The sequence below is a fragment of the Stigmatopora argus genome, chromosome 24 (assembly GCF_051989625.1).
Source record: "Stigmatopora argus isolate UIUO_Sarg chromosome 24, RoL_Sarg_1.0, whole genome shotgun sequence".
Lineage (NCBI taxonomy): Eukaryota > Metazoa > Chordata > Actinopteri > Syngnathiformes > Syngnathidae > Stigmatopora > Stigmatopora argus.
This window is the reverse complement of record NC_135410.1, coordinates 640410-667801: the sequence shown is the minus strand read 5'-3', so window position 1 is coordinate 667801 and position 27392 is coordinate 640410. Positions and strand designations below refer to the sequence as shown.

Below are 27392 nucleotides of genomic sequence, written 5' to 3'. Positions count from 1 at the left end.
CACTGGTGTACTTTCAACGTAATTTCGATAGTGGGTGAGAAGCAAATAAGTAATTTGCTTGATGTTTTCTTCAGTATCCAAAAATCACAATTAGAACATTAAGAAAATGTCTCCTAAAAAGTGTTTAAGATGGAAACTAGAAACACATCAGATGGACTAACCATTAACGGAAGCTGTGATATAAATCTACTCGCAAACACCATACCTTAGAGAGGTTGAGAAGGATCTGGATTGAGTATGTGATAACATCCATGCAAGGTACACTCCTGTTGCAGGAAAGAATGAGGGTGAAGATGATACTGGTGGCACCGCTGTCTACCATTTTCTCACAGCATATAGGGGACAACCTAGTGGTAGCTTCTGTAAACACAGACACACAGTAATCACAACTCAATTAGTTTGAAATAAACTGCTTCCAGAGAAAGATTAAAGTTTGTGTTGTTTTGCACTTATTTTGGTCCAGAGTATGAATTCCAATTCCACACCACCTTAGTGGCCATAACAAATGTAAGAAACAAATTATAAGCCTGAGCTCGTTTCTAAAAAACGTGGATAATTTCCATTTAAGTGTGGGGTCAAAAGATCTCAGGTATTAATTAGGAGAGTTGCAATTCCAGACAAGACAAAAGAAAGTCCAAGTTAAATATTCCAACAAAAAGTTTACAGTAGTGCTGAATAAAGTTTCAAAAATAAATTGATATAAAATGTATTTGTCCATTTTGATTTTCTTTTCCAAAGTGATACATATCAAACTACTCATTTTAAGATGTAGTATCAAACAGAATCGCAACCTGTGAATCTTGATATGAATCATATCGCCAGATATGCAACACATACCCCTCGTTAGGAGCCTTGCCTTCACAATTTCTTTATAGTTCCGAAAAATGTTATTTACTTAAAAGGAGACAAATGTGTGATTTGCAACTCAGTTACATATTAAATGACCCTAATATTTCAGTAGACATTAAAGAAATGTGTTATTTTAAGTATTGCCAACACAGTTTCTAATGTTTAAGCCAAGGTTTTCTCCATTTCAAAAATTGATAGTCAATTCTGTGATTAGAACACATGTCCCACCCTCCAATCTACTCAGCACTCCTCATAATAGTGGCCATGAAGGAAGAATTAAAAGTGCTAGTAAAGGAGGCACCTCCAATTACAAAATTGGTTCCAGAAGTGCTTTTGTAACTTGTATTTTTACAGTAAAAGCATATTTTACATTAATTAGCATAATTTGTTCCACGATCTTTAATACTACTCTATTAATGTAATACTACTCTATAAATTATATAAGTATACAAGTGTTCATGCAAAATTATTATTATTTTTTTTAAAGAAATTTAATTAACCCATTGATAAAATGATTAAGGAATGCAGACATTTTGCCTGGAAAAATGGCTGGAATTAATAAATATTTCTCTGACAGACTGGCACCAGGTGGCTCGTGGACCGGTACCCCGTCCGACGGTTCGGAGACCCCTGGTTTACACAACAATTTAATTTGCCACTGTTATTGCATGTAAACAAACAAACAATAATTTCACTGCCTCTTTAAAATAAACATTCAAATTAACTTCAATCTGAGAGACAAAAACCTACATATATCCATGCAAAAACTTTAAGCAATTTGAATTCACTCAGTATTTTTTTTATCAGTTTAAAAGACTTCATGAATTCTAAAACACCATAACCTCACCTAGGTTTTTCAGAGCCTCAAGAATGGAAGAGAAGTGTTTGTATCGAAGGATACAATCCAGGGCAGATGAGGTTTTGTTGTGCAATTTGTCCTCCTCTTGGGCATTAGCCGAGACTTCGCACAACTTGTGTCTCAACTTTATCACTTTGATATTATCATTCAGTTGGCGGGAGACGTGTCCTCTCCATAAAGCCTACGGTAAAGAAAAAGATTCTTAGTCGATTGACTAGACCAGTGGTTCTTAACCTGGGTTCGATGTGTCGCTCTTAGGGGTTCGTTGGAGCCTCTGCCTCGGAGGTCAAGACACATCGACTCATCATGTCTAGTCACGATAGCATGCCCAGCTTGACCATCACTGCCCGCGGATGACCACGTGACATTGGTTGGCCAATCAGCGCAGCGAGGAATTTATATATTTTGAATTTGAAAAAAAATAATAATAATAATATTTTATTTTACACTAAATTTGGTGAATGCGCATATGAAACTGGTGGGGTTCGGTGAGGGCGCATATGGACCTGGTGGGGTTCGGTAGCTCCAACAAGGTTAAGAACCACTCGAGTAAACATATGCTTCATACATTCCACGGGGGAAACGTAATTGAAAATTAGTCTTAATTACAGGGTTTACAGATAGATAGATATTTTTCATAGAGTACATTTAATATGAATATCTATGGATATGCAGTACAGTGAAAGTGGTTAGAAAATGCCGTATTTTCTCGCATTTAAGCCACCCTGCATATAAGCCGCACCCTTAAAATTGCCTTATAATCGTTGAATTAAAAAAAAAATGTATAAGATGCCACCTGATTCAAAATTTTCACCTCCATATTCATGGTTTTAAAAAGGAGTACAAATGTGTTACTTTGAAGGGAAAATTTTAAGAAAAATCATCGCACGTGGTATTAATGAGATAATGATTAAATCGTCTGCTGGATTGCACATTCCTAAAGGGTGTTGCCTGCATGTAGAGAAATTCACAAATGAAGTCACGTGAGTAGTACAACCAGAAAGTGTGTCCGTAGCGGTCTAGTTTGTTAGATGGCGGCGCCCTGAGCGAGCAATAGCAGGCACAAGTGATTTTTTTCACATTTTATGTGAGATGTTTTTTTTCCCTTGAATTTCATTCAGAGCCGTCAAAATAAATGTTGTTAAGGGTTTTAATCTGTTTATCTTTTCTCTTTTTTCAAAAAAATGACCATATCGGCCGCATTGTCTTGCGTTATGCTGTTTCGTCTTTCACCTTGCAGTTTAGTGCACGCCAAGTCTAATTTGTGCGCTTACAAGCCGTATCCTCGATTCAGTCATTTTTTGAGCGACAAATACGACGTATATGCGAGAAAATGCAATATGCCACACAGTTCAGAAATCACGGGTTCAATATCGGAAGCGCTCTGGCCTTTTTGTATGGAATTTGCATGTTCTCCCTGCATGGGGTTTCTCCAGGATTGAGTAAACACTCTAAAGTCCCCATAAGTGTAATAGCTCATTTGTTTATATGTGCAGTACTTAGGGAATAATAATAATAATAATCGGACATAGGCCATGTCGTCATTACCACAACACAAAAAAGCCTACTTGTCATCACACGCAGAAACTGCGTGTGACGAAATTGATGGTGCTTCTCCATAAGCTACGTTTAATCGGCAAAAGACCTAAATAAGTGTAAGTTACGGACTTGTAATTTGTCATTCCGCTGTTGTGGATACAGGTCGCTTACCTCTCGATTACATACAGGTCGCTTACCTCTCGATTACCGCACACTGTCTGCCACTTACCTTCCTTCAAGTCAGCTAGTAGGAGGCAGACCACCAACCAAACATCTATTCATATGCCGCAGAAGGGAATGTGTGTATGTTAGCGCGAGTTTAGATGTCTGATGGATGTGGGGAAAAAACTGTCCTTAAGCCTATTTGTCCGAGCTTTGTGGGACCTATAGCGTCTGCCAGAGGGCAGCAGCTGGAACAGATTGTGACCAGGGTGGTAAGGGTCCCCTATGATGTGCTTGGCTCTGCTGAGGTAACGCGGGCTGGCAATGTCTTCAAGTGAGGGCAGAGAGCAGCCGACAATCCTCTGGGCAGTGTTAATCACTTTCTGCATGGCCTTTTTGTCTGCCGCCGTGCTTCCAGCGTACCACACTGTGATGCCGTACGCCAGGATGCTCTCTACAGTGGTTCTATAGAAGGTTCTCAGAAGATTGGAGCCCAAGTTGTTCTTCCTGAGCACCCTGAGGAAATGGAGTCGTGTCTGAGCCTTCTTCACCACTGCCGTGGTGTTTGTAGACCATGAGAGCTTGTCCGTGACGTGGACCCCCAGGAATTTAAAGGACTGGACCCTGTCTACACATACTCCATTTATGAGGAGTGGGGCCAGATCTGTGCCGTGTTTGCGAAAGTCCAAGATTATTTCTTTAGTTTTCGTGGTGTTCAGTGTGAGATTGTTCACCGAGCATTGTTCACCGAGCACCACGAAGACAAATTGTTGACCTCATCTCTGTAAGCCGACTCATCCCCTCCTGAGATGAGTCCGACCACAGTGGTGTCGTCAGCGAATTTGATGATGGCGTTAGACTGGTGGGTGGGTGCACAGTCGTAGGTGTACAGGGCGTACAGAAGAGGACTCAGTACACAGCCTTGAGGGGAGCCAGTGCTTAGTGTAATGGAGGAAGAGAGGTGGGGACCAAGTCTAACAGTCTGTGGGCGGTTGGTCAAGAAGTCCTTTATCCAGCAGCAGATTGAAGAGGATAGTCCAAGGTGGGAGAGTTTGTCAGTCAGAATGTCCGGTTTTATGGTATTGAAGGCTGAGCTGTAGTCAATGAAGAGCATCCTCACGTAGTTCCCAGGGTGTTCCAGATGGCTCAGTGCTGTATGAAGAGCAATGGCAATAGCATCATCAGTGGACCTGTTTGCCCTATAAGCAAACTGGTGAGGGTCAATTGAGGGAGAGATTGTATTCCTGATATGGCGGGCTACCAACTTTTCAAAGCACTTCATGATCACAGGCGTGAGGGCAACAGGCCTATAATCATTCATGCTGCCAATGGTTGGCTTTTTGGGGACAGGGATGATGGTGGCAGATTTCAGACAAGATGGAATGATGGATAGTTGCAGGGAACAATTGAAAATATTTGTGAAGACTCCAGCCAGCTGGTCAGCACAGGCTTTGAGCACCTTCCCAGGTACTCCGTCAGGGCCCGCAGCCTTCCTGGTGTTCACAGACCGCATTACCAGTCTCACTTCCTGTTCCCGGAACGTCAGTGTATTGCTGCAGGGTGGTGGTGGGGGTGTTGAGACTGGGCCTGATTTGTCAGTCTCAAAGCGGGCAAAGAAACGGTTCAAAATCTCCGCTAGTGAGGCATCTGCATTAACAGACATAGTATTGTTGTTGTAGTTGGTAATATGTCGTATTCCTTGCCACATCTTCTTTGGGTTATTTTCTGTGAAGTGCTCCTCAATTTTTTTGGTATATGCTGCCTTGGCCTTTTTAATGCCTCTTTTCAGCTCAGCTCTGGCAGCGCTATATTTTATCTTGTCCCCTGATCTAAAGGCGGAATTACGGCATTTGATGAGTGCCTGTGTCTCATTGGTCATCCAGGGTTTTTGGTTAGGAAAAACCCGTATTCGTTTATCTATAGTGACGTTGTCGATGCAGTTTTTTATGTAAGAAAGAACAGAGAAGGGGAAGTGATTGAGTTTTTCTAACAATAACTTCATGTATTAAAAAACTGACATTTAGAATAGGAAGAAAGTTGGCATGCTAATGCAATGTTGTTTCGCATGTGGTTCAATGACAGGGACAGTCTTTACCAAAGACCTCATGTTTTGTGGATAATTTCAGAATTAAAATTAGCCTAAAATTAGAATGGATTCAGCAGTTAAATCATCTTGTGGATGCTGCCAATGCATTACCAAATGAGACATTTTTTGCAAGTGTTAAAGACATATGGTGAGAAAAGTATGGTAGTTTCTAACGTTCCCATCCTATCATGGCGATAGAAAATTTACATGGAGCCCATACCGTGCCTCTTTGTCTTTGTGTTAACCTACCTTTCTAAAAATAATTTATTCTTGCCCCAACTTAACCCCAGTGCAAGTTGAAACCGTTACATTTGAAGACTTGCATTAAGCATTGTAATTAAGGGACTTCTCTGTTGGGAAATGCAGGCGAAGAAACTCGTCAGGTCAAAGATAACTTTTCTTTGGGAGAAATACTTTCTCGTAGGTGCCTTAAAGACACCTCGGTTAATCACAATGTAACCCCGGCACTCGCGCACACTTTCGGTGTTGTACACTTACATATGGGCCCTATGAAGTATAGCACAAATGAAGCCAACCCAATAGAATGTGCTTCAAGTCTATTACTCACTGCTTAAAAAAAAAAAAAGATTGTGTGAACTGATTTTGATGCACAGACGCATTTATCAAGTACTCTGCTTTTACATGAACCCACAGAGCTTTTCAAAATATAAATGATACCTGTGCTTTGACTATGCCCTGCTCAACTTTCTTCTGGCGCCTGAGAAGAAGAAACTTCCTAGTAGCAGCCTGGATGACCAAAGCAGATTTGTGGCGCCAGGCTAACCAACGTCTGACTGCTCTTTGTGCTGTAACCACCTTCCTTCGGTCTGCCAGGTATCGTCTCTTTTGCAGCACCATTCGCACAAAATTCTGAGAAGTAAAAAAGAGGAAAACAATTACATAATCAAATTCAGATGAACGTATCAAAAATATCAGATTGTTGGTAACGTACTTGTATAATGATGACGGAATGTATGTGTGTCTTAGCAGTTTTCAAGGTCCAATATGTTCGCAAAGCTCTTTGGATCTTAATAGCACAGAGGTGGTGGAAGACTGCCCCAGCAAAACAAAGTCTCTTCTTTACAGTGGCAGCCTCGTGTTCCTGGATTGTATGATAATTTTAATCATTTAATACTCTTTGTAATAATGAAAATGCATACACGAAAAAAAAAACTGAGCATACCTGCTTTCGCAAGATCCAGGCTCTGAAGTAGGACTGAAGTGTGATTATTGCTTGCCTTTTTCTGAGAAATGTATTCCTTTCCACTTTGCCAAACTGCATTGCTCGGAACCTCTGTTGCAATTGTACAGCTGCCTGTCTCTTTTTCTGGAAGATGCGCTTCTGGACTGAGCATCTCCAGTACGATTGGATGAAAGAAGCAGCTCCATTTTGTTTATTTATCTCCCTCCTAACACAGTGGCCCCTGTATGCAGCCTGGAGAAACACGGTAGACTGTCTGATTTTTAGGAAGTTGGTTCTTTCTTGCTTTTGACGAATAAAAGCCCGATAGTGCTTCTGAAGGATGACAACAGACGCATGTACAACTTGAAGTGCAACATGTTTTTTGTATGCTAATTGGATTACAGTTGCAGCCTGGTGCAAACGAAAAATGATCCTTCGTGTTTGTTGGCCTCGGTAATGTGCCTGAAAGATGATGGCTGCACTGCGCATTTTCAAGAACAGTTTCCTTTGGGATTTGGCTGCTCTAGCAGCACGAAACCTTTGCTGAATGGATACTGCAGCAGCTTTTATTTTTAAATACCATTTCAATGTGCAACGGGCTCTGAATGCTGCTTGAATGGTAGTGGCAGCCAGATGCCTTCGCCTGTTGAATTTTCTTGATTTAATTCCCTGAAAGGCAGCTTGTAAACAAAAAGCAGAATTCCTGACTTCTTGATAGTGTTTTAACTCAATGTTTCTCTGTCTCATAGCTCTAAATCTCTTCTGTAGCACACAAATAGCCCAGAGTTGTTTCCTGAAAGTCAATTGCTGCTGATGTCTCTTGAAATGTGCTTGAATGACAGTAGCTGCCCTGTGCATCTTGGTAATTCTTCGCCTCTCCAAATAGCCCCTGTAAACCGCCTGCAAACAGATGGTCGAGGATCTGATTTTCAGAAAGTACTCCCTTTCTTTTTTCTGAAGAATATATGCTCTATAGTATCTTTGGATACTGGTGGCTGACGAGCACATGGCCTTGAACTTTGTTTTTTCTCTGTGACTTCTAAAAGCAGACTGGATGACAGTTGCAGCCTTATACCTTTGCATTATGGACTGTCTTGTTTTCATTCTTCGAAAGGCAGCTTGCAGACAAAAAGCAGCATTTCTGACTTCTTGAGAGCGTTTTTCCTCAAAGTTCCTCTGTCTCACAGCTCTAAATCTCTGCTGAAGGACACAAATAGCCCAAAGTTGTTTTCTGAAAGACAATTGCTGTTGATGTCTCTTGAAATATGCTTGAATGACAGTAGCTGCTCTGTGCATCGTGTTAATTCTTTTTCTCTCCAAACAACCCCTATAAAGCGCCTGCAAAAAGATGGCTGAAGATCTGAACTTCAGGAAGTAGCATCTTTGTTGTTTCTGAAGTAGATATCCTCTGTAACATGTCTGGATGGTGATTGCTGATGAACGCATACACTGGAATTTATTTTTTTCTCTGTAACTTCTAAAAACAGACTGGATGATAGTTGCAGCCTGATGTCTTTTTTTAATGGACTGTCTTGATTTCATTCCTCGGAATGCAGCTTGTAGTCGGATAACCACAATCTTAACTTCTTGATAATGTTGTATGTCAATGTTTCTTTGTCTTAGAGCTCTAAACGTCCGCTGCAAAATACATATAGCCCAAAGTTGTTTTCTGAAAGACAATTGCTGTTGATGTCTCTTGAAATATGCTTGAATGACAGTAGCTGCTCTGTGCATCGTGTTAATTCTTTTTCTCTCCAAACAACCCCTATAAAGTGCCTGCAAAAAGATGACTGAAGATCTGAACTTCAGGAAGTAGCATCTTTGTTGTTTCTGAAGTAGATAGCCTCTGTAACATGTCTGGATGGTGATTGCTGATGAACGCATACACTGGAATTTATTTTTTTCTCTGTAACTTCTAAAAACAGACTGGATGATAGTTGCAGCCTGATGTCTTTTTTTAATGGACTGTCTTGATTTCATTCCTCGGAATGCAGCTTGTAGTCGGATAACCGCAATCTTAACTTCTTGATAATGTTGTATGTCAATGTTTCTTTGTCTTAGAGCTCTAAACTGCCGCTGCAAAATACATATAGCCCCAAGTTGTTTCCTAAAAGTCACTTGCTGCTTATGTCTCTTGACATGTGCCTGAATAATGGTAGCTGCTCTGTGCATCTTTGCAATTCTTCGTCTTTCCAAATAACCCCTGTAAACAGACTGCAAACAGATGGTTGAGGATTTGATTTTCAGAAAGTACTCCCTTTCTTTTTTCTGAAGAATATATGCTCTATAGTATCTTTGGATAGTGATGGCTGATGAGCACATGGCCTTGAATTTTGTTTTTTCTCTGTGACTTCTAAATACAGACTGGATGACAGTTGCAGCCTGATACCTTTGTATAATGGACCGTCTTGTTTTCATTCTTCGAAAGGCAGCTTGGAGGCAAAAAGTAGCATTCCTGACTTCTTGATAGCGTTTTACCTCAAAGTTTCTCTGTCTAAGAGCTCTAAACCTCTGCTGTATGACAAAAGCAGCCCAGCATTGTTTCCTGAAGACCAATTGTTGCTTATGCCTCTTGAAGTTTGCTTGGAGAATTGTTGCAGCTCGGTGCATCTTGGCAATCCTTTCTCTCACCGAGAGACCTCTGAAAGCTGCCTGAAGAGTGATTGCTGAAGATCTCATTTTTAAATAGTATATGCGATCTTTTTTCTGAAGGACATGGGCCCGGTAATATTTCTGGATTAGTATTGTCGATGAACATAGGTGCTGGAATTTGACTTTATCTCTGTGCTTTCTGAAAGCAGACTGGATCAAAGTTGCTGCCTGATGCCACAAGGCAACATCCTTCCTGACTTGCAGTCCTCTGTATGCTGCCTGAATGATGACTGCAGACTTTTTCAAGTATTGGTAATGTTTCATTGCAACTTTGGCTGATAGAGTGGCACGGAATCTACGTTGCATAGAAAGTACTGCAGATTTTAACATATTATACTTTTTGTGTTCATAGTTGGCTCTGAAAGCTCTCTGAATAATAGAGACTGCATGATGGTTTTGTCTGATAATCCTTCTGCATATCATTCCCCGGGCAGCAGATTGTAAAACAACCAAAGCATGTTTCTTCTTAGCGAGAGCCAGCTTCTCACGTCTCATTTCTTTGTTGGCAATGTAACGTGCTTGCACAACACGAGAAGCCCATCGAAGCTTCCTGTAGTAGTTTGTCTGAAGATGCCTCCGAAAGTTTGACTGAATCTTGACAGCAGCGCTATGCTTAATGCCCAACTGCTTTCTAACCATGTATCCTCTCAAGGTCGCTTGTAGTAAAATGACCGACCTACGCATTGACAGATAATGCTCCCGCTCTTTTCTCATGAGGATCACAGCTCTGTACCGCTGCTGAAAAGCCAAAGTTGCCGACCTAATGGCAAGGAATTTATTCGTCTCTCGGATCGTGAGGAACGTTCTCTGAATGACAAGGACAGCACAGTGCATCTGTGCAATTTTCGTCCTAGCTCGGTGGCCACGATATGTGGCTTGGATGATAACGGCAGCCGATTTCATGGTTCGATACATTTTGAGTTGTTGGTCCATGAGCATTTTGGCCCTGAATCGCTCTTGTATAATGATTACAGCACATTTCATAGCAACATAAGCCATATGTATTTTGTACATTTTGAACACAGCTTGAATTATTCTTGCAGCATTGTTCCTTTTCTTAAATTCTTGTCTTTGTTTCCAGCCTCTGTAAACTGTTTGGATCTTTAAAGCAGCTTTCTTTTGCTCGTCATACTTGTGATGCTGTGTTTTGCAGAGGAGTAGAGCTCTATAATGACTCTGGATGATAATGGTTGCACTTTGAAGGAGAACATATTGTTTCCTCGTCAAGTACATCCTAACAGCTGCCTGGATGACAGTTGCAGATTTGTGCCTTTTTTTCATTTCTGTCCGGACTTTCATTCCTCTATATCTAGCGGATATAGTGACACAGGCTGCTCTCTTCTGAAGAAAGGCTTTCTTTGTTTCCTTTCCAGTCACATAAGCTCGATAATGACGCTGAATGACAACAGCTGCTGTCTTTTTTGACCTAAACTCCACTTGGGTCTTGTATCGTACGTAGTGGGATTTGATAAGTGTTGCACTATGGTGGTATTTTTCAACTCTCATCCTGTCAGCGCGACCTCTCCAGGTGGCTTGTATTATGAGAGCAGCTTTTCTTAAAGTTTCATATTCCTCTTTTGTCCTACGAGCTAAAATCGCAGCTCGATGCTTTTGCTGTATCACAACGGTTGCTTTTCTTAGAGCATTGTATTGTCTTTGGGTGATGAATTTCCTGACTGCTGCCTGTATTACAGTTGCAGCTCTATGCTGGTTCTTAAGTAAATCATATGCCCGTTTCTTCCGGTAAGCAACCTGAATGACCCTGGCAGCACAGCACATCTTGAGAAATGTTTGTCTTTCCACGTTTCTTCTAGCAGAGGCCCGGTACCACCGCTGGATTAAGATTGTAGCGTGCTTTAATCTTCGGGCTCTTTTCCTGACACAGTACCCCCTGAAAGCACTCTGAATGACAGTGGCCAAGTTGTGTTGTTGCTTCTGCTTCTGAAAGTGGCATCTTTGTGCATGACCTCTGTAGTGGGCTTGAATGAGCAAAACACTTCTTAGAATTTTTCTGGATTGATGTAAGCACCTCTGCATTCTATAGAAAGACTGAATCTTAATAGCAGCTGCTGTTCTTTTGGCAAACTTCTTCATGTACCATTTCTTAAGTGTGGTTTGTAAGACTCTGGCAGCATGGTTTTGCCTTAGAGTTTTCTGAATTTTCCACAGTCTGTATCTTCTCTGAATTGTCACGACTGCTGTTTTGAGGGAAAGATAATGCATGTATTCTTTTCTTCCAAGAATATAAGCTTTAAAATATTGCTGCAAGACAGTTGTTGCCCTGTAGATTCTTCCATAAGCAAAAAGTGCCTTTTTCATTCGCCACTGTGATTGAACAACAATGGTCTTCTTTCGAAGATTGTGGTAATACTTCATGGCTGATAACATTCTCCATTGTGCCTTTGAAAAAAATTAGAAACAATTCAACAATTCCATAAGTTTCTTTACATTTGCCCTGCATATATTTGTGAAATACAGCCATACGTCTACTTACAAATGCCCCTAGGTACAACATTTTCAGGTTACGAAACCTTTTCATAGGCTAATGAGTGCCTCGAGATATGAAAAAGATCTAAGTTACGAAATCCCCCAAAGATTAAATGCATTTCCTTATCCGTTATTTTATTTTAAAAATATTGTCAGGGATGCATTGATTCTCACTTTAGAACTGAATGTTCCCCTTATTAATGAAACCAATTCCCCCTATTAAGTGATGGAAAAAAATTGTACAAATGCAACGCGGTACAAATTTACACATACACACACACAGGTCACCCGTTAATGCATTTTTTGAACCGCTTAATCCTCACTATAAAAGTCTAAAATGTACTACCTAGTTGACATCTTTCTGACATGGATGGGTCAAAGGGGAATGCACGTGCATATATGATGTCCTGTCCACCTTGGTTGGTTAAATGCTTCCCTTATTAATGATTGAAATTCCTCTTAATAAGTGATTTAAAAAAAAATGTAGAAATGCAACACGTCACAAACACACACACACACACACAAAGGGCACACATAAAAGTCAAAAATGTACTACAAAGTGGACGGCTTTCTGACACCGTCGGGTCATAGGGAAATGCTTGTTATTCATTTTAAGACATTAATAAATCATTTTCTTATAATTTTCCCTTATTTTTGTTTCTCAAATCTTTCATACAAAATTGGGACACTGACCAATTTTAAAGGGTTTAGTTGGTAGTTGTGTGAGGAACGTGCAACGTATTAGAGAATTTACATATATAGTACTGCTCTACTTACGAAATTTTCAAGTTACGAAAAAAGTTCTGGAACCAATTGATTTCATAAGTAGAGGTACGACTAATATGAAATGGCATCCCAGTAACACAATAAGTACCATATTTTCACGACTGTAAGGCGCACCCTCAATGAATGACACATTTTAATCTTTTTCCCCATATATAAGGCGCACCGCTCCGCATGATACTGGTCTACCGCACCGCATTATACGGGTCTAGAGTAGAGGCTGGGGTTACGTTATGCATCCACTAGATGGTGCTGCGCTAAAGGGAATGTCAACAAAACACTCAGATAGGTCAGCCAAACTTTATTAATGGATTACAAATCAGCTTTCTGACAACTCCATTCACTCCCAACATGAATAAACAACCGTTTTTTTTTATTTTCTCCGAGGTAGTAGTATTTTCGTGACACAGCAATAGCATAATAACTCATGTCGAACAGGTGGGCGAATGCGGCATCCAACACGCACATCTCCGTCTCACCAAAGTTGTCATTAACCGAGTCAGTAATTTCTACCTTCCTGAAAGCTCGGACCACAGTTGAGACTTCCACTGGGAATAACGGCGAACATAGAATTAATGTGCTAGATCGAGCGCAACCGAAATGAAACGCCGTTTTATATATCTCAGCATTCAACGTGCACTGGAAATAGAGTTGGGGGCTGCTTGCCGTAGTTGCGAGAGCTGTTGCGGCTCAATATTGATTCATATATAAGATATTTATATATATAGTTCGCAGTCTAGCTCTGAGGCTGTTTACGCCAACATCTAGCGGCAGGAATTCTTTTGTAAATCCACCCTAGTAAATGACGGCCGCTGTCAATTGGTTGACAAAATAACTATTTATCCCAGCTGTCACTGCGCACTACTTTTTCTACGGGGAAAATAGAGTCGGGGGCTGCTTGCCGTAGTTGCGAGAACTGTTGCGGCTCAATATTGATCCATATATATATATAGTTCGCAGTCTAGCTTTTAATGCTCTGTTGACGCCAATCTAGCGGCTGGAGTTCTTTTGTCAATCCACCCGGAATGACGGCAAGCACCAAATTAGTGTGCTCGCCGTCATACTGGGTGTATTGAGAATAGAACTACATATCCCAGCATGAACCGCGCACGGGGGAAATGAAGTCGCAGGCTGCTTACCGTAGTTGCAAGACCTGTAGAGGATGGTGTGCCCTATCGACTGAATTATTTCATTTTATCGTGATAACATTTTTAATATTGGTCCATATATAAGGCACACTGGATTATAAGGCGCCGTCTATTTTGGAGAAAATTTAAGACTTTTAAGTGTGCCTAAAAGTCGTGAAAATACGGTATTAGTGATTGCAAACCGGTATTCCCGAGAAACACAATTAAATAAATTTGAAAATTAATAAGTAAATGGAGTCAATGGGCACGTGTGCTCTGCAAATTGTTTCGCTGCATAGGGAAACCTCCGCAGCAGACCAAGAGGCAGCAAAACGGTACGTCGACAAAGCCTTTCCTCACATAATTCAAGAGAAATAAGAAGATAAAAAATCTTCCGGAGCTAATTTTTTAACATGGATGAGACTGGCCTTTTTTTGGAAGAGGATGCCTTCCCGGACATACTTAGTATTCAAAGATGAACTGAAAGTGTGGATCATCATCATGTGTGGGAATGCTGGTGGCTTCATAGTAAACCCAGCCTTAATCTACAAATTCAACCGTCCTCATGCTTTAAACAACTAAAACAAAGCATTGATGAGTAACAGGAAAGCCTGGATCACAGAAGTCCCCACAAAGGAATGGTTCTTGAAATGTTTTGTCATGAACTCAAATCTGTACCTCGCTGAAAGGGTGCTTCCCTTCAAGTGTCAAAGTGGCAGCCCAGGGGCCAAATCTGGCCCGCCACAGCATTTTGTGTGGCCCGAGAAAGTAAATCATGAGTACCGACTTTCTGTTTTATGATCAAATTCAAAGGAAGACTATAGATGTGCAGTCATAACTCTACTTAAGAATGCCTCCAGGTGCAAAATTTCCAGGCTATGAAAGCTTTTTATATGCAAATGAGTGACTCGAAATAAGAAAAAGTTCCAAATTACGAAAACGCCCAAAGCCGTCACTTTATTTTGAACGTTCCAACTTCGTGGAAAAAACATTCTGAAAAAGTGTTCACGTGTCGTGCCCACTTTGACGACGTTTGTCTTGTGCATTTAAGAAACATTATTAAAAGTCCTCAAAGGCAATCGTCTTTGTAGTTTTTTTTTCTCCAAAATGTTCGTGCACTGCAGAAGCAGGTAAGAACCAGTAGTGACTTGTAAAATGGGTGTAAAATTACATTTCAAAGAAATCACAAAACGTTAATGCTTGTTGTTGATTAATGTTTGTTTGAATTCTTAATGCTCTCTGTGAAATATGAATTGTATTCTTATATTTAATCTTGCACTCTTATGAATTTAGTTACTAGAATAGAATTTTTACTGACACCTACAGGTCAAGGCCTGTCATCACTTTGTATATAACCCACCCCTTTTGTGTGCCCGCCTCCGCCTAAACTTCTATTAAATACTATAACCGACCCACTGGACGGCGTATCTGAATGGGAGACCTCGAGGTGGTCGCTTGGCTCTGTCCGAGCGCTGACCCCTTCTTAGGAAGGGTGGGGGCTAGCCAAGGGGGCTAGCCAAGAACAAAGGAAGCGGACCGAGCAGCGACCATTTTGAGAGCCATCAAGATGGGGCCTCCTGTCCAGATAACCTCCATTCGGCCGGGAGCTAAAAACTACCACGTGTTTTGCTGCTTCCTCTGTATGAAGATCATTGTCGAGGCAATCCAGCTTTGACATTTTGGTGCCGAAACCCGGGATTCTTCTCTGCTTTCCGGCCACGGCAGATCGACAGAAGGATGGATGGCTTGACGTCGGCTACTCCAGCCTTGAGAGAGGGCGATCTGGCCTGCTGGCCCGGGAACAGATTACGAATTATCCTTTCGTACAGAGGAGGCACCAAAAAACGGTAAGGCACTTTTTAAAATTAATTTGTAGAATCCAACCCACCAAGTCCCAAAAAGAAAAGTTGCGTATACTCTTCTCTGTGTGTCGGAGATTCTTCTTTCTGTGTGTCGGAAAGACATTTTTCTGTGTGTCGGAATTATGTTTTAATAGTATACAGCACGATAAAAGGCTGTGTGTCGGCCTATCTGCCTGGAAAGCAGACAAATGTGAGGTAGCGCCTCCCCGCGAAGGGACTTCGAGGGTTGTGTTAAAAATATAGAAGAAATATATTGTTATACAGTGCCAAGATAATGAAAGAGCTCGATATAAAGAAAAAAAAGAAATAGAATAAAACTATAAACGCATGCAAGTAATCTTCATATGAATAGATATATAGATATATATAAGTACGCTATGACGCGTTCATAAACGATATAAGTATGATTGCCGCGAAAAATAGGAGTTTAATCGGCGAAAAAGAATACTTAGACTGATAAAAATAAGTATTTAAGAGATGGTGGATTGAGACAGGATGGTGGGGGGGTTGAAAAGCAGACCACATGTGAGAGGAAAAATGGCCGAGCCCACAGACAAAGAGAAAAAATGGCGGCGAGCCAACTGAAGTTAAAACTGCCTTTCTTTCCCAGCCCACGTTTCCACTAACCCAGGAAGATATATATATTAGGCCTGTTCAGAAACAGTGCCCCCCTTTGCTCAGCCCACTCTTCGTGCCAGGTTCCACTCGCAGGGGCCAGGAGCACGAGGGGGGGGATTGGGGGACTGGAATGCAAGAAATCTCAGGTTACATCTCACATTCCACACGATGAGCAAGGAGGAGCAGTGATGGAGACATGAGCAGAGAGAGTAATAGAAAGAAAAGAAGACAGTTAGAGACAGAAAATTGACAATATAACATATTAGTGACAAATTATGGGTCCTCTAATAAACACTGAAATTTATCATTAGGAAATGATTAAGAAATTGCTAAGTAGAAGGTTAGTTTCTCTAAATTTTAATCGTGGTAAGAGTGAGCTACAAAAAATGGCTCTTATATTAAATAAACACAATCTTGGAGCAGAATAGCAATTCAACAAGTGCAATTTAGCTATCTTAGCAAATAGAGAGGGATTTGCGATTTAGACTTAAGGATTAGGAATCATCCAAATTATTAATGATATCAAACATGAAGACAATGCAGAAATGGCATTGATCCAAATTATTAGGTAAAATGTAGCTGGCAAGTTTAGATAAAATAATTAATTTAGGATAGGCATAATTTCGCTGAGATGCAATAAACATCATGACTTGTCACCAGTGCACGGGTGGCAATTCATTGTTTTGCCCATCAACAGGTCGAATATGCTTTAGCGTGGTTCATATTAATAACCATTAGAATATTAATTGCATTAGAATCGAACAATTGATGCCAACCAAACAACATTGACCTATTTCCTTTTAGAATGACTTGCCATGACACAGCGAAAGGTGGTTAGCTGCCAAGAAGCCCCAGGACTGGGGATGGCGCTCTTCACCAGTGATAAAAAAATTGCAGACCACGGATGTCTGAAAATGAGTGAGCGTGAATGATTGTTTGTTTGTCCTTTTGTGTTTTTGATTGGCCGACCACCGAGATATGATCAATCGGTTAGGTATCAAGGTGGAAAATGATTTAGCAAATTGGAATCGATTTCAGAATTTGCCAATAAGCCGTTTCACGGATGGCAACGCCAAATTATGATTTAGCAAATTGGAATCGATTTCAGAATTTGCCAATAAGCCGTTTCACGGATGGCAACGCCAAATTATGGAAAAATATTTCGTCCAAGGAAATTTTTAATGAAAAAGCAGCAGTACTCCAAATGTGAAATTTGAAGTGGAGAAACAAATCTGCTATGCGAAATTTGGGAGCACTGGGAAAAACACAGACAGTGCTTGATACGAAATTCCAAAGTACTATTGATTTATTGTGATAATGGCATCCAAATTGTGTTAACAGAATAATTGACTGAATTGAAAAAAGGTTCCATATTTCGTTATGAAATCATTGCGCCTACATAACGAGGTCAACCGGACAACAAAATATGGACATCCTATTAAGTAGACCATACCAAACGCCATTATTCACTACACGATTGGAACTAGAGGATGAGGCTAATCTGGCTATCTGCATAAAAGAAAAAAAACTTTAAAGGAACACACTGAATTTGGGTTAGCAGGAGGAGACTGTGATTCCCAACAGAAAACAGACTGGACCAACGGCGGTCCCGGGAGCCTGGGTGCTCAACACACGTGTTCCTGACCAACCAACAAACATGAAGATAGCGGGATCCATTTTGTGCACTATAAGAAGGTTCTCTCAGTTGAAACGTTTATAGGAGACAGGTAAGATAAACTTTTTGACGTAATCAGACGAAATGGCAAGCACTCAAATATTGATTGGAAAGATTATTGCTCGGGGAGCAATGCTGTAAGCCATGAGGAACTTTTTATATTGGTTTTATTGTCTCCATAAAAAAATGAAAGCGTTTCAATTGAGACTAAACCTTCTTATAGATAGTTAAAGTAAACAATTGAGATTAGATCTTCTTACAGATTTTTAAAGTAAACAATTGAGACTAGATCTTCTTACATATAGTTAAAGTAAACAATTAGAGAGAAGAGAAACTACAATGGATAGAAATGTAACTAGAATTTAATTTTATGCCTGACTATTGAAAAATATTGATTAAGAAAGTTTTATAGGAGATGATTGACAAACTCCAAAGACAATTGAATGTTACATTTGATAAAAAGACTACTAGATTGGGATATTTTGAATTTCAAACAACTGAGTTAATATGCAACGCAATGCACATTGTTAAATGAATTGGGACTTGATTAGTATGCATTTTATAAGTAATGAGTTTTAATTGCTTTAAAGGATACAATTATGCTAAAATATTAACCTTGACAAACAAGGGGTGATTACAATTTAGTGGGTTCAATTATATTCAGAATTATAAATGTGTGCATTTTGTTTCTGGAATATTAATTGATGTGAATTTAACTGTTACAGAGAACGGGAAAGCTGTTTTCCTGGGGAGAAAGCACCCTGGTTTGCTTTTTGTGTTTTTCCTAGTTTTAAGTATGATTAGTTAATTTGTGTAATTAGAGGAAAGGGAAAAACAAATATGGTTCTTGATCTTAACAAGGAAGCAGTGATCATAATAGAATACCAGCTAGCATTTTTGATTTTGACTGATAAGGCATTTAAATTTTCACAAACTATAGTGATGGAATAAGTAAGATTGTTGCAATTTTTGTTCATTGGGGTATTAAGCCGAACCAAATAGCCGTAAGCAAATGTTAAGCACGTGTTGAAGACAACGACAGAACACAGCAGCTAAAGCAGCAGCGCAAACACCTACACAGCAGCATACACAACAACAAAACTGAGCCGATCTCAAGAACAGTCAGCAGACGAACTGTACAAAGCTAAAGGCCTACCGTGCCTACCAAAAATTATTCCAAAATTGAGCCATAAATGTCTCAAAAGGGAGGAAAAGATATGATGGACATCGAAATACCTACTTTTAAAATTTTTGTAGGAACTGTTTAATTTGTTATTTTATTGATCTGTAAAGAACATGGGATCTCCAGAATCAGCTGGAGTAACAATGGAGCTAATTTTGCAAACAGCATAGTGCAAAACATGGCAAAACACCTAAGTAGAGCGAACAAATGGTACGATAAAACCAAGGCTTGAGAAACCATGGGGGAGATAAATAAGCAATGGCCAGAACGCCTAACACTGGCCAAAACGTATATGAAGATAGTACCAACTAGCTCGGGATTAACACCTTTTTGAGATAGTTCATGGAAGACCATTTCAACTTCCTCTATGGGAAGAGTAACCATGACGAGAGACTAAGGAAGGAGAGAAACTTATCCAAAGAACATGTAAGCTGCCGTGATCTTTTTGTCTATCTTGCAGGAGGTGGTGTAGCCAGGTGACTGGATCCTGATCCGAGTCATAAAAGGAAGTCCTGGTTCTCTCCACGATGGGAAGACCCATTCGTGGCCCAACTCACCAACCTCCACAGCAGCAAAGATCACTGAAAAGTCAAAGTCGATTCACCAAGGTCGGTTCAAGGTCGTTCGAGACAGGTGACTCTGAGTGGACTAAGTCGGACGGTGTCAAAACCCTTGTCCGTGAAGAAACTCATCTGACGTCTACTCACCAGCCACGAGCACCCCTCACTTAACCCTGACCTCCCATAGACTTTGCACCTCTGTACAGAAGCCACAGTGAAAGCTGTTGCCACCCACATCACAGTGACTGGACTGTCAGTGACAACCTGGGCGTATCTGAACGCCCCGCCCACAGAGACTCGAGTTGGAAAACAAGTGCAGGAAACGTCCTGCCTCATCACTGGAAAGGCAGAGCCAAGCGGTCCGCTCTTGGATGGGGACCCAACCTACATCAACATCGGGGTTCCCCGCAGCATACCAGATGAGTATAAGCTCGCTGACCAAATTGCACGTTCATCCCGAACAACACAGCAGCTGACGGGAGTTTAACCAAGGCCCTGGAGGGTCTTCGATCCCTCAACAGCAAGATGAAAGAACAATCTGGAGAACTACTATGAAGAAGACGTGTGGTATAATTTCATGGTGTTCCAGAAAAAACTGATTGTTGCGAATGAAAGTTGTTATGTGTGTAGCCGTATACCCATTTCCACAGATCCTGACATCCTGAATTCACTGGGTCGAGGCATCACATTTAAATCTGCAGTCGTGCAGATGGTCTAAGATGCATTCCTTTTAAGGGGAGTGAACATAACAGTAAGATATCAAAATCAGTGCAAAATCAGTGCAATTCAAACCACGTGATTCAATCTGGGACGATGATGTTCCTGTTGACCAAAGGTTGTGGTCCACCCCCCCAGAAAATCATGTGTAAAGACATTGAGCTGTTACATGAGTGTTCATTAACCAAACTGTCAAGGCCCTACAGGGTATAGCAGATGATTTAAAAGCCCTTAGGGAAGTTGCAGGACCGATAGTCCTGGATCTGATAACAGCCAAAGATGGAGATGTGTGTGCCATGATGGGAGAACACTGCTCCACCTTCATCCCAGATGAAACCAGTACATTACTCGTGCCGTAGCTGAAATAAAGGCCCTAGTCAACACCATGGCCCAGGATCATTCAGCCGTAGGTGTATCATTGTGGTCGTGGTTAATAACCGGGTCATGATTCTCAATTCTGTTTAAAATTGCAACCTTGCGGTTTTTGCTACTGTTCTGTATTTTTTCTGTGTGTAATCCCCTGTATGAAAGTTATGATTCAAAACACAATCCAGCACACACTAGTAGCTTATAGTGACACAGTATCCCCGCATGACAGACCATACTGGAGATTATTGCATTCTTTCGAACTGTGACGAGTCCTCTATGCAAATGTGTTTGTCTTGATTTAAATATTGGGTTCGCTCATTAAGAGGGACGTAGAGGAATTTTTACCACTGATTACATCATTTCTCGCCTCTGCTTTGACATGTGATTTTGTTATTTTCCATACCCTGTTGAGTAACTGTCAATGATATTTGTATTCTAGAACCTGGAGGGGAGGGATACAAATTGATATGTTTAATGAAAATTCTTTCAAGTTACAACAGGGGGGAAATGTGAAATATGAATTGTATTCTTATATTTAATCTTGCACTCTTATGAATTTAGTTACTAGAATAGAATTTTTACTGACACCTACAGGTCAAGGCCTGTCATCACTTTGTATATAACCCACCCCTTTTGTGTGCCCGCCTCCGCCTAAACTTCTATTAAATACTATAACCGACCCACTGGACGGCGTATCTGAATGGGAGACCTCGAGGTGGTCGCTTGGCTCTGTCCGAGCGCTGACCCCTTCTTAGGAAGGGTGGGGGCTAGCCAAGGGGGCTAGCCAAGAACAAAGGAAGCGGACCGAGCAGCGACCATTTTGAGAGCCATCAAGATGGGGCCTCCTGTCCAGATAACCTCCATTCGGCCGGGAGCTAAAAACTACCACGTGTTTTGCTGCTTCCTCTGTATGAAGATCATTGTCGAGGCAATCCAGCTTTGACACTCTCTTTATTAAATGTGTGTTCATGTTTGTGTGCTATCTTTATGTTGCGTCCCGGTAGCTTTCTCTTGTTCCCATGCGTTTTAACACGGGTTTGTATTTATACTTGTTATTATTTTGTGACATTAATAAATAAATTTATGATCATTTTCTCTCATTTTTGTGTTTCTCACATCTTTCTTACAAAATTGGGACATGTTGACCAATTTTAAATTTAAAGGGTTTAGTTGGTAGATGTTGGAGGACCGTGGAACGAAATAGAGAATTTACATATATAGTACTGCTCTACCTACGAAATTTTCAAGTTACAAAAAAAGTTCAATAGATTTTATATGTAGAGGTATGACTGTATAGGGAATTGTTGGATTTATTATGGGATGTTTCTATATGTTTTGTAAGCATTTTTAATAAGTAATAAGGCTATGATGATATTATGTGATGTATGCATTTTAATTACTTTTGTATAAGAGTGTCTTTAATTTGAGACTGGGACAAACTCGAGGTCACCCTGCTGGCTCCAGCTTGTTGACATAACACCTCACCCTCCAAGGACTGTTACTGGGAGATAGACCTCGCAACCCAAACACCCAGATGTAAGTTCGCAATGATCTACGAAGGACTCATAAATTGTTTTGTCTGGGACGCCGGCAGTTTACCTTATAAAGAAATTATTTTGCTTATACTGCAAATTCTTACGCAGGTGTTTTGGTTTCAATCTAATAATGGCAATTGTTTTGAATCAGATTACATTGAAATGTTTTCAGTTATGTGCGACTAAATACAGAGAAGAGGAGACTGTACGTCAGAAATGCTCAGGAACGAAGGCCCGTTCTGAGTGTGGCTCCTTGCAAGTTGTAACCAGATATGTGAAAGATGTCTTCCAATTTTAATTAAATATTACTAATAATGATTTAAGGGTATTAATCATTTTTCCAACAGGAATATTTCCTGTTTTTCAGTAATTGCAATTTTTTAAATCCCCAACTGTTTTTTTTTCTTTGTCTTGTTTTTGGTTAAAAAGCATTTTTTTTACTTTATCTCTGGCTACATTGCATTTGATGTGTGTTTTGAGGGTGGACACTTGCCTTGAAATGAATACATTGTTGTTTTGTCAGAGGGAGAAAGTGTTATGGTGAATAATATGTTTTTTATGTGTCTGTCTGTTTGTTAGTTTGTTTTGGCAGGTCACTGCGTTGTGTGGCGCTTTGGCTCTTACAGTTTAAAATGATTTCTCTTTGTGTCTAACTTGCTCGCATCCCCTGGTTTCGGTGGTAGTTTTTTTAGGACTGTAGAACAAATTACAGAATTTACAAGTGAAGTACTGCTCTCCATACGAAAAATGCAAATCACGAAAAAAATTCTGGAACCAATTAATTTTGTAACTAGAGGTACAACTGGGCGGCTCGGGGGCCTGAGTGGTTAGCAGGTCGGCGTCACAGCTCTGGGGTCCTGAGGTCCAAACCAGGTCGGTCCACCTGTGTGGAGATTGCATGGTCTCCCCGGGCCTGCCTGGGATTTCTCCGGGTACTCCAGTTTCCTCCCACATTCCAAAACATGAATAGCAGGCTGATTGGACACGCTAAATTGCCCCTAGGTATGGGTGTGAGTGTGCATGGTTGTCTGTCTCCTTGTGCCCTGCGATCGGCTGGCCACCAATTCAGGGTGCCCCGTGCCTCTGGCCCGAAGTCAGCTGGGATAGGGGATTTACAGATTACCTAGCTATTCTGATTATTTTTTTCTACTAGTAAACAACTGAGAATATGATCCAAAGTAGATAAACAATGTGCCAGTGTATTTATTAGTGAGCTTTTTCCCCCCAATGTAAAATCAAAAATCACAGAAATTGTATAAGAAAAAAGTCCAACTACCTGAATGATTGTTGCTGCTCGATAGCGTATGATCCATAGTTCTTTTTCTTTTATCATCTGCAGTTTTTTGCGAGTTACAAAGCCTCTCCAAACTGATTGTATGATTGTGGACGCTGTGCTCTGCTTTTTGGCCCTACACCGCTGTAGAAAAATCCTCACAGCCACCTGAATTTTCACAGCAGCCACGTTTCTCTCCTGTCCCAACAAGAAGAAACATCACCCCAATTACTTAGATGCAAGACAATACAACTTGAGTACAACTAGTGCAGACATAAAAATTGCAATACCCAGTTACCCTCATACGTGACGAACCTGGTAGCACTGCAAATCTTTTTTAAATCTGTAATTCCTCCAGACAGCTTGAATGACCCGGGCTGCTCTGGTTTCATTGCGCAGGTCCAAGAGACGAGCACACAGAAAAGACAGGTAAGACATTACAACCTGTTGAGGAAATAAAACAGAAAAGTAATGAAATTAATTTCCTTCCACATTAAAGACATTTGGCAGGTTTAGTTTCAATTAAGGGCGGCTCAGTGGGGCGAGTGGTTACCCCTTCGAGCTCACAGGTCTGGGGTCCTGGGTTCAAATCCAGGTTACGTCCACCTGTGTGGAGTTTGCATGTTCTCCCCAAGCCTGCATGGGTTTCCCCCGGGTACTCTGGTTTCCTCCCTGAATTGGACACTCTAAATGGGTGTGAGTGTGCATGGTTGTTCATCTCCTTGTGCCCTGCAATCGGCTGGCCAGCGATTCAGGGTGTCCCCGCCTCTGGCCCAGTGACAGCTGGGATTGTCTCCAGCACCCCCTGCGATCCCAATGAGGATAAAGTGGTTCAGAAAATGAGAGATAAGTTTTAATTAACAATATCCTGTTTTTTGGTGTGTTTTTTTCAGACGGTGGGAACAAATTAATTTGTATTTAGTTCATTTCTATGGGAAACGTTGATTTGAGATACGAGTAAATCGACATACAAGCTCAGTCCCGGAACACATTAGCTCGTATCTCAAGGTATCCCTGTAATATGTTGGTGTGGATGAAAATGTAGTTTATCACACCTTTTCATCTGGGATGGTGTTAGACATGTCAGCCAGGTTGATCATGGCAGGCACCCCACCCAACAAAGCCACAGCACTATTGACCAGGCTAAAATTGCTCCTTTCATTTTCCAGTAGCTCTGCAAACTTCACAGTGGGAAATTCAGGGCCTGTTAGAGTAAAAAGGAAATAAGAAAACACTTTCATATTCAGTACATTGTGCATAAGTAAAAAGAGATTAATTTATGAGCCATGAAATTGTTGATGAAATATTTCTAAATAGAAGTTCAAATTGGCTCGTGAATATATATAGGGCTTTGGGTGAGTGGCACACACACCTTTTAGTCCTGAGTGAGAGTAGTCAAAGGAATTGTCAGAGTCAGTGGCTGAGCAGTTGAGCTCCAGGCGACCACCTAATGAGCAATCTACAGTTTGGGTGGTGTGGTGACGTATTGACTCTTCTGGGATGAGACTAGGATGGTAGTGGTGGATTAGGTAGGAGAGGACACGGCCATCTGAGAATGTCACAGTGAAGTTCTCCAGCTAAGGAAAAACAACAGAAGATTTCAATTACATTAGGCTTCCCTAAAGAGGTCACTTTTAAATTATAAAATTAACCTATATTATTAAATATTTAATTCCCCATCCAAAAAATAATTATCATATTATTGAAACTTTAGTTTGAGTTTGCATTCCATTTGTTGGAGGCATGTTCAATTCTGTCTATACCGTTTTTAAAAAATTAAATAAAAGGTAAGCCTTTTATATCGACTTTAAATAAATATTCTTGTGGCTCACTGTTGTCAGTACTCCTTGCTTCATCATTCATACTGCAAGACCTTTGTTTTATATTTTAATGAGGGGGTCCACTTGCCCAGTTTACGTCAGTTTTTTTTTCTTTAGTGGTGCACCTAATATTCCGGTGCACCTTATAGAAGGAAAAATACGGTATAATCATATCGCAGCTTTGTCTGCCAAACATATGTATATGAAAAGTTTATAGTGTTAAAAAAAAAAAATACAAATGTGAAATGGGGGGGGAAGGCAAGTCACAATTTGAGTTTTACCAGCCACTAGGGGCAGTGTCTACCTTTGGTAGAACACCTTCTACTAGTGAGGAAGAAAAAGTGCAAATGCAAGGAAAGGGATACTTACGCTGGAATGAATTAATCTATCATGTTCAAATAATATTAAATAAACACCATAAAACACGGACTGCTTGAGAATGCGGAAAATTCATATCACTTGAACTCAATTCTTTTTGTTCGTTTTTCCTATTCGGCAGGTCTTGGAACCTTATGACCAAGATAAATGAAGTATTATACTGTATACCTGAAGGAGCAGTTTATTTTATGCTTTTCTTAATTGGCATTATTGTGCAAGTATTCACTTCTAATTTTGTTTATATTTACTTCAGGTGAATAAAATTTTCAATTCCTTTCTACTTTCCTGTTTTCATACAGATTTAAATTTACCCGTAGACAAAAAAATGACTCAAATACAAAATTTAAATTTAACAAAAATGAAAAGAATTGATAGATGATGAAATTAACAAGTAAATAGATAAAAGGGGGGGTTCTTTTACTCGATATTCCCCTGACATCAAAATGATAAGTGATCATTATAACAAAGCACTGTCACATAACCTATATCATATTCTAAACTAATATCAAAAACTTGTTCCAAAATAAGTTTGACTTGCTGGGATCACTGACTCTGTAAATGACAACATTTTCAAAATTAGTTTGATCCATCAGTTTTAATATGACAATTTAAGTCTACAACCAGAACCCATGCTGAGCCATCTTAAAAACAAGATCTCACAAACTCACTGTCAGATTGTAGAAGTCACACACAGCACGGGCCCATTCCATCAGCAGAACCACTTTAGTGCTGCCATGCTCATAGAGAAATTTAGGCTTTACTCCACTAGTCTCAAAGCCGTGACCAGCCCTCACAGAGGCCAACCTCTGTTTTGTCCTTAGGGTTCTTTTCAAGAAGATAATCTCCTCCCTTAAATGATCCTCATCCAAAATCACTTCCACCTGACCAAGAGAGAATACTGAGATTATTGGAAATTATGATTATTATTGAAAAGAACTTTGTTATACCAATGATCAGATACACACCTGAAAAGAAAAAATGATTTTCCAAAGAAGACTCAAAGTCTTTTCCCTGTGCCCATCCACAATGTCTCTTGAATCAATGATGGAGCCTAAGAATGAAGAAATTATTAGCCCAGAAAGCAAGCCTGTCTTTCACAATGGACAAGACCTACATATGGCACAGACTAAATTTGAAAGATCTAATCACACAAGCACAGATATGATATTAACGTATTCCAACTAACTGTCAGTTGTAGTCAAATTTTTGTTCACAAAAAACTGGGGTAGGCACTAAAATGAGTGCAGCGGTGGACGACAACTTCATTCTTGTGGGAAAAAAAAATCTAAGCGTACATGGTGTATTGCCATGTACAGTACCAGTACTTTCTGGCCTCACCCTACTGGTATAAGGCTAATCAGTGTCTGTTCCTGGTTAGTCAGTTTCCCATTTTATCAATAACAACACAACGAACAAAAAAAAAATGGTGACGAATGAAGGTCAAAAGCTTTGAGACTCACATTCTAAACAATGGTGATAAGTCTCAAAATTTCTGATTGCAGGTATATAGCTTCAAACAGTTACCGTATTTACTCACATATAAGCCGCATTTGTAGGACAAAAAATGATGACTGAATCGAGGATACGGCTTATTTGCGCATAAAAAGACGAAATGCACGAAACTGCAAGGTGACAACGCCATAACACCATAACGTAAGAAAATGCAGCTGATATG

General features: G+C 40.3%; 1 protein-coding gene across 1 annotated transcript in view; it reads right to left on the bottom strand.

Moving 5' to 3' along the window:
- Nucleotides 1–27392, bottom strand: part of aspm (assembly factor for spindle microtubules) — a 38799-nt gene that overhangs the window by 1827 nt on the left and 9580 nt on the right. Inside the window, exons 13-23 of the mRNA XM_077594725.1 lie at nt 26683–26768; nt 26386–26598; nt 24892–25096; nt 24575–24723; nt 23835–23963; nt 23523–23717; nt 6679–11730; nt 6448–6597; nt 6174–6365; nt 1697–1889; nt 206–360 (exon numbers count right to left, since the gene is read on the bottom strand). Of these exons, the coding sequence (XP_077450851.1) occupies nt 206–360; nt 1697–1889; nt 6174–6365; nt 6448–6597; nt 6679–11730; nt 23523–23717; nt 23835–23963; nt 24575–24723; nt 24892–25096; nt 26386–26598; nt 26683–26768 (6719 nt within the window). The remainder of the gene's footprint in view (nt 1–205; nt 361–1696; nt 1890–6173; nt 6366–6447; nt 6598–6678; nt 11731–23522; nt 23718–23834; nt 23964–24574; nt 24724–24891; nt 25097–26385; nt 26599–26682; nt 26769–27392) is intronic.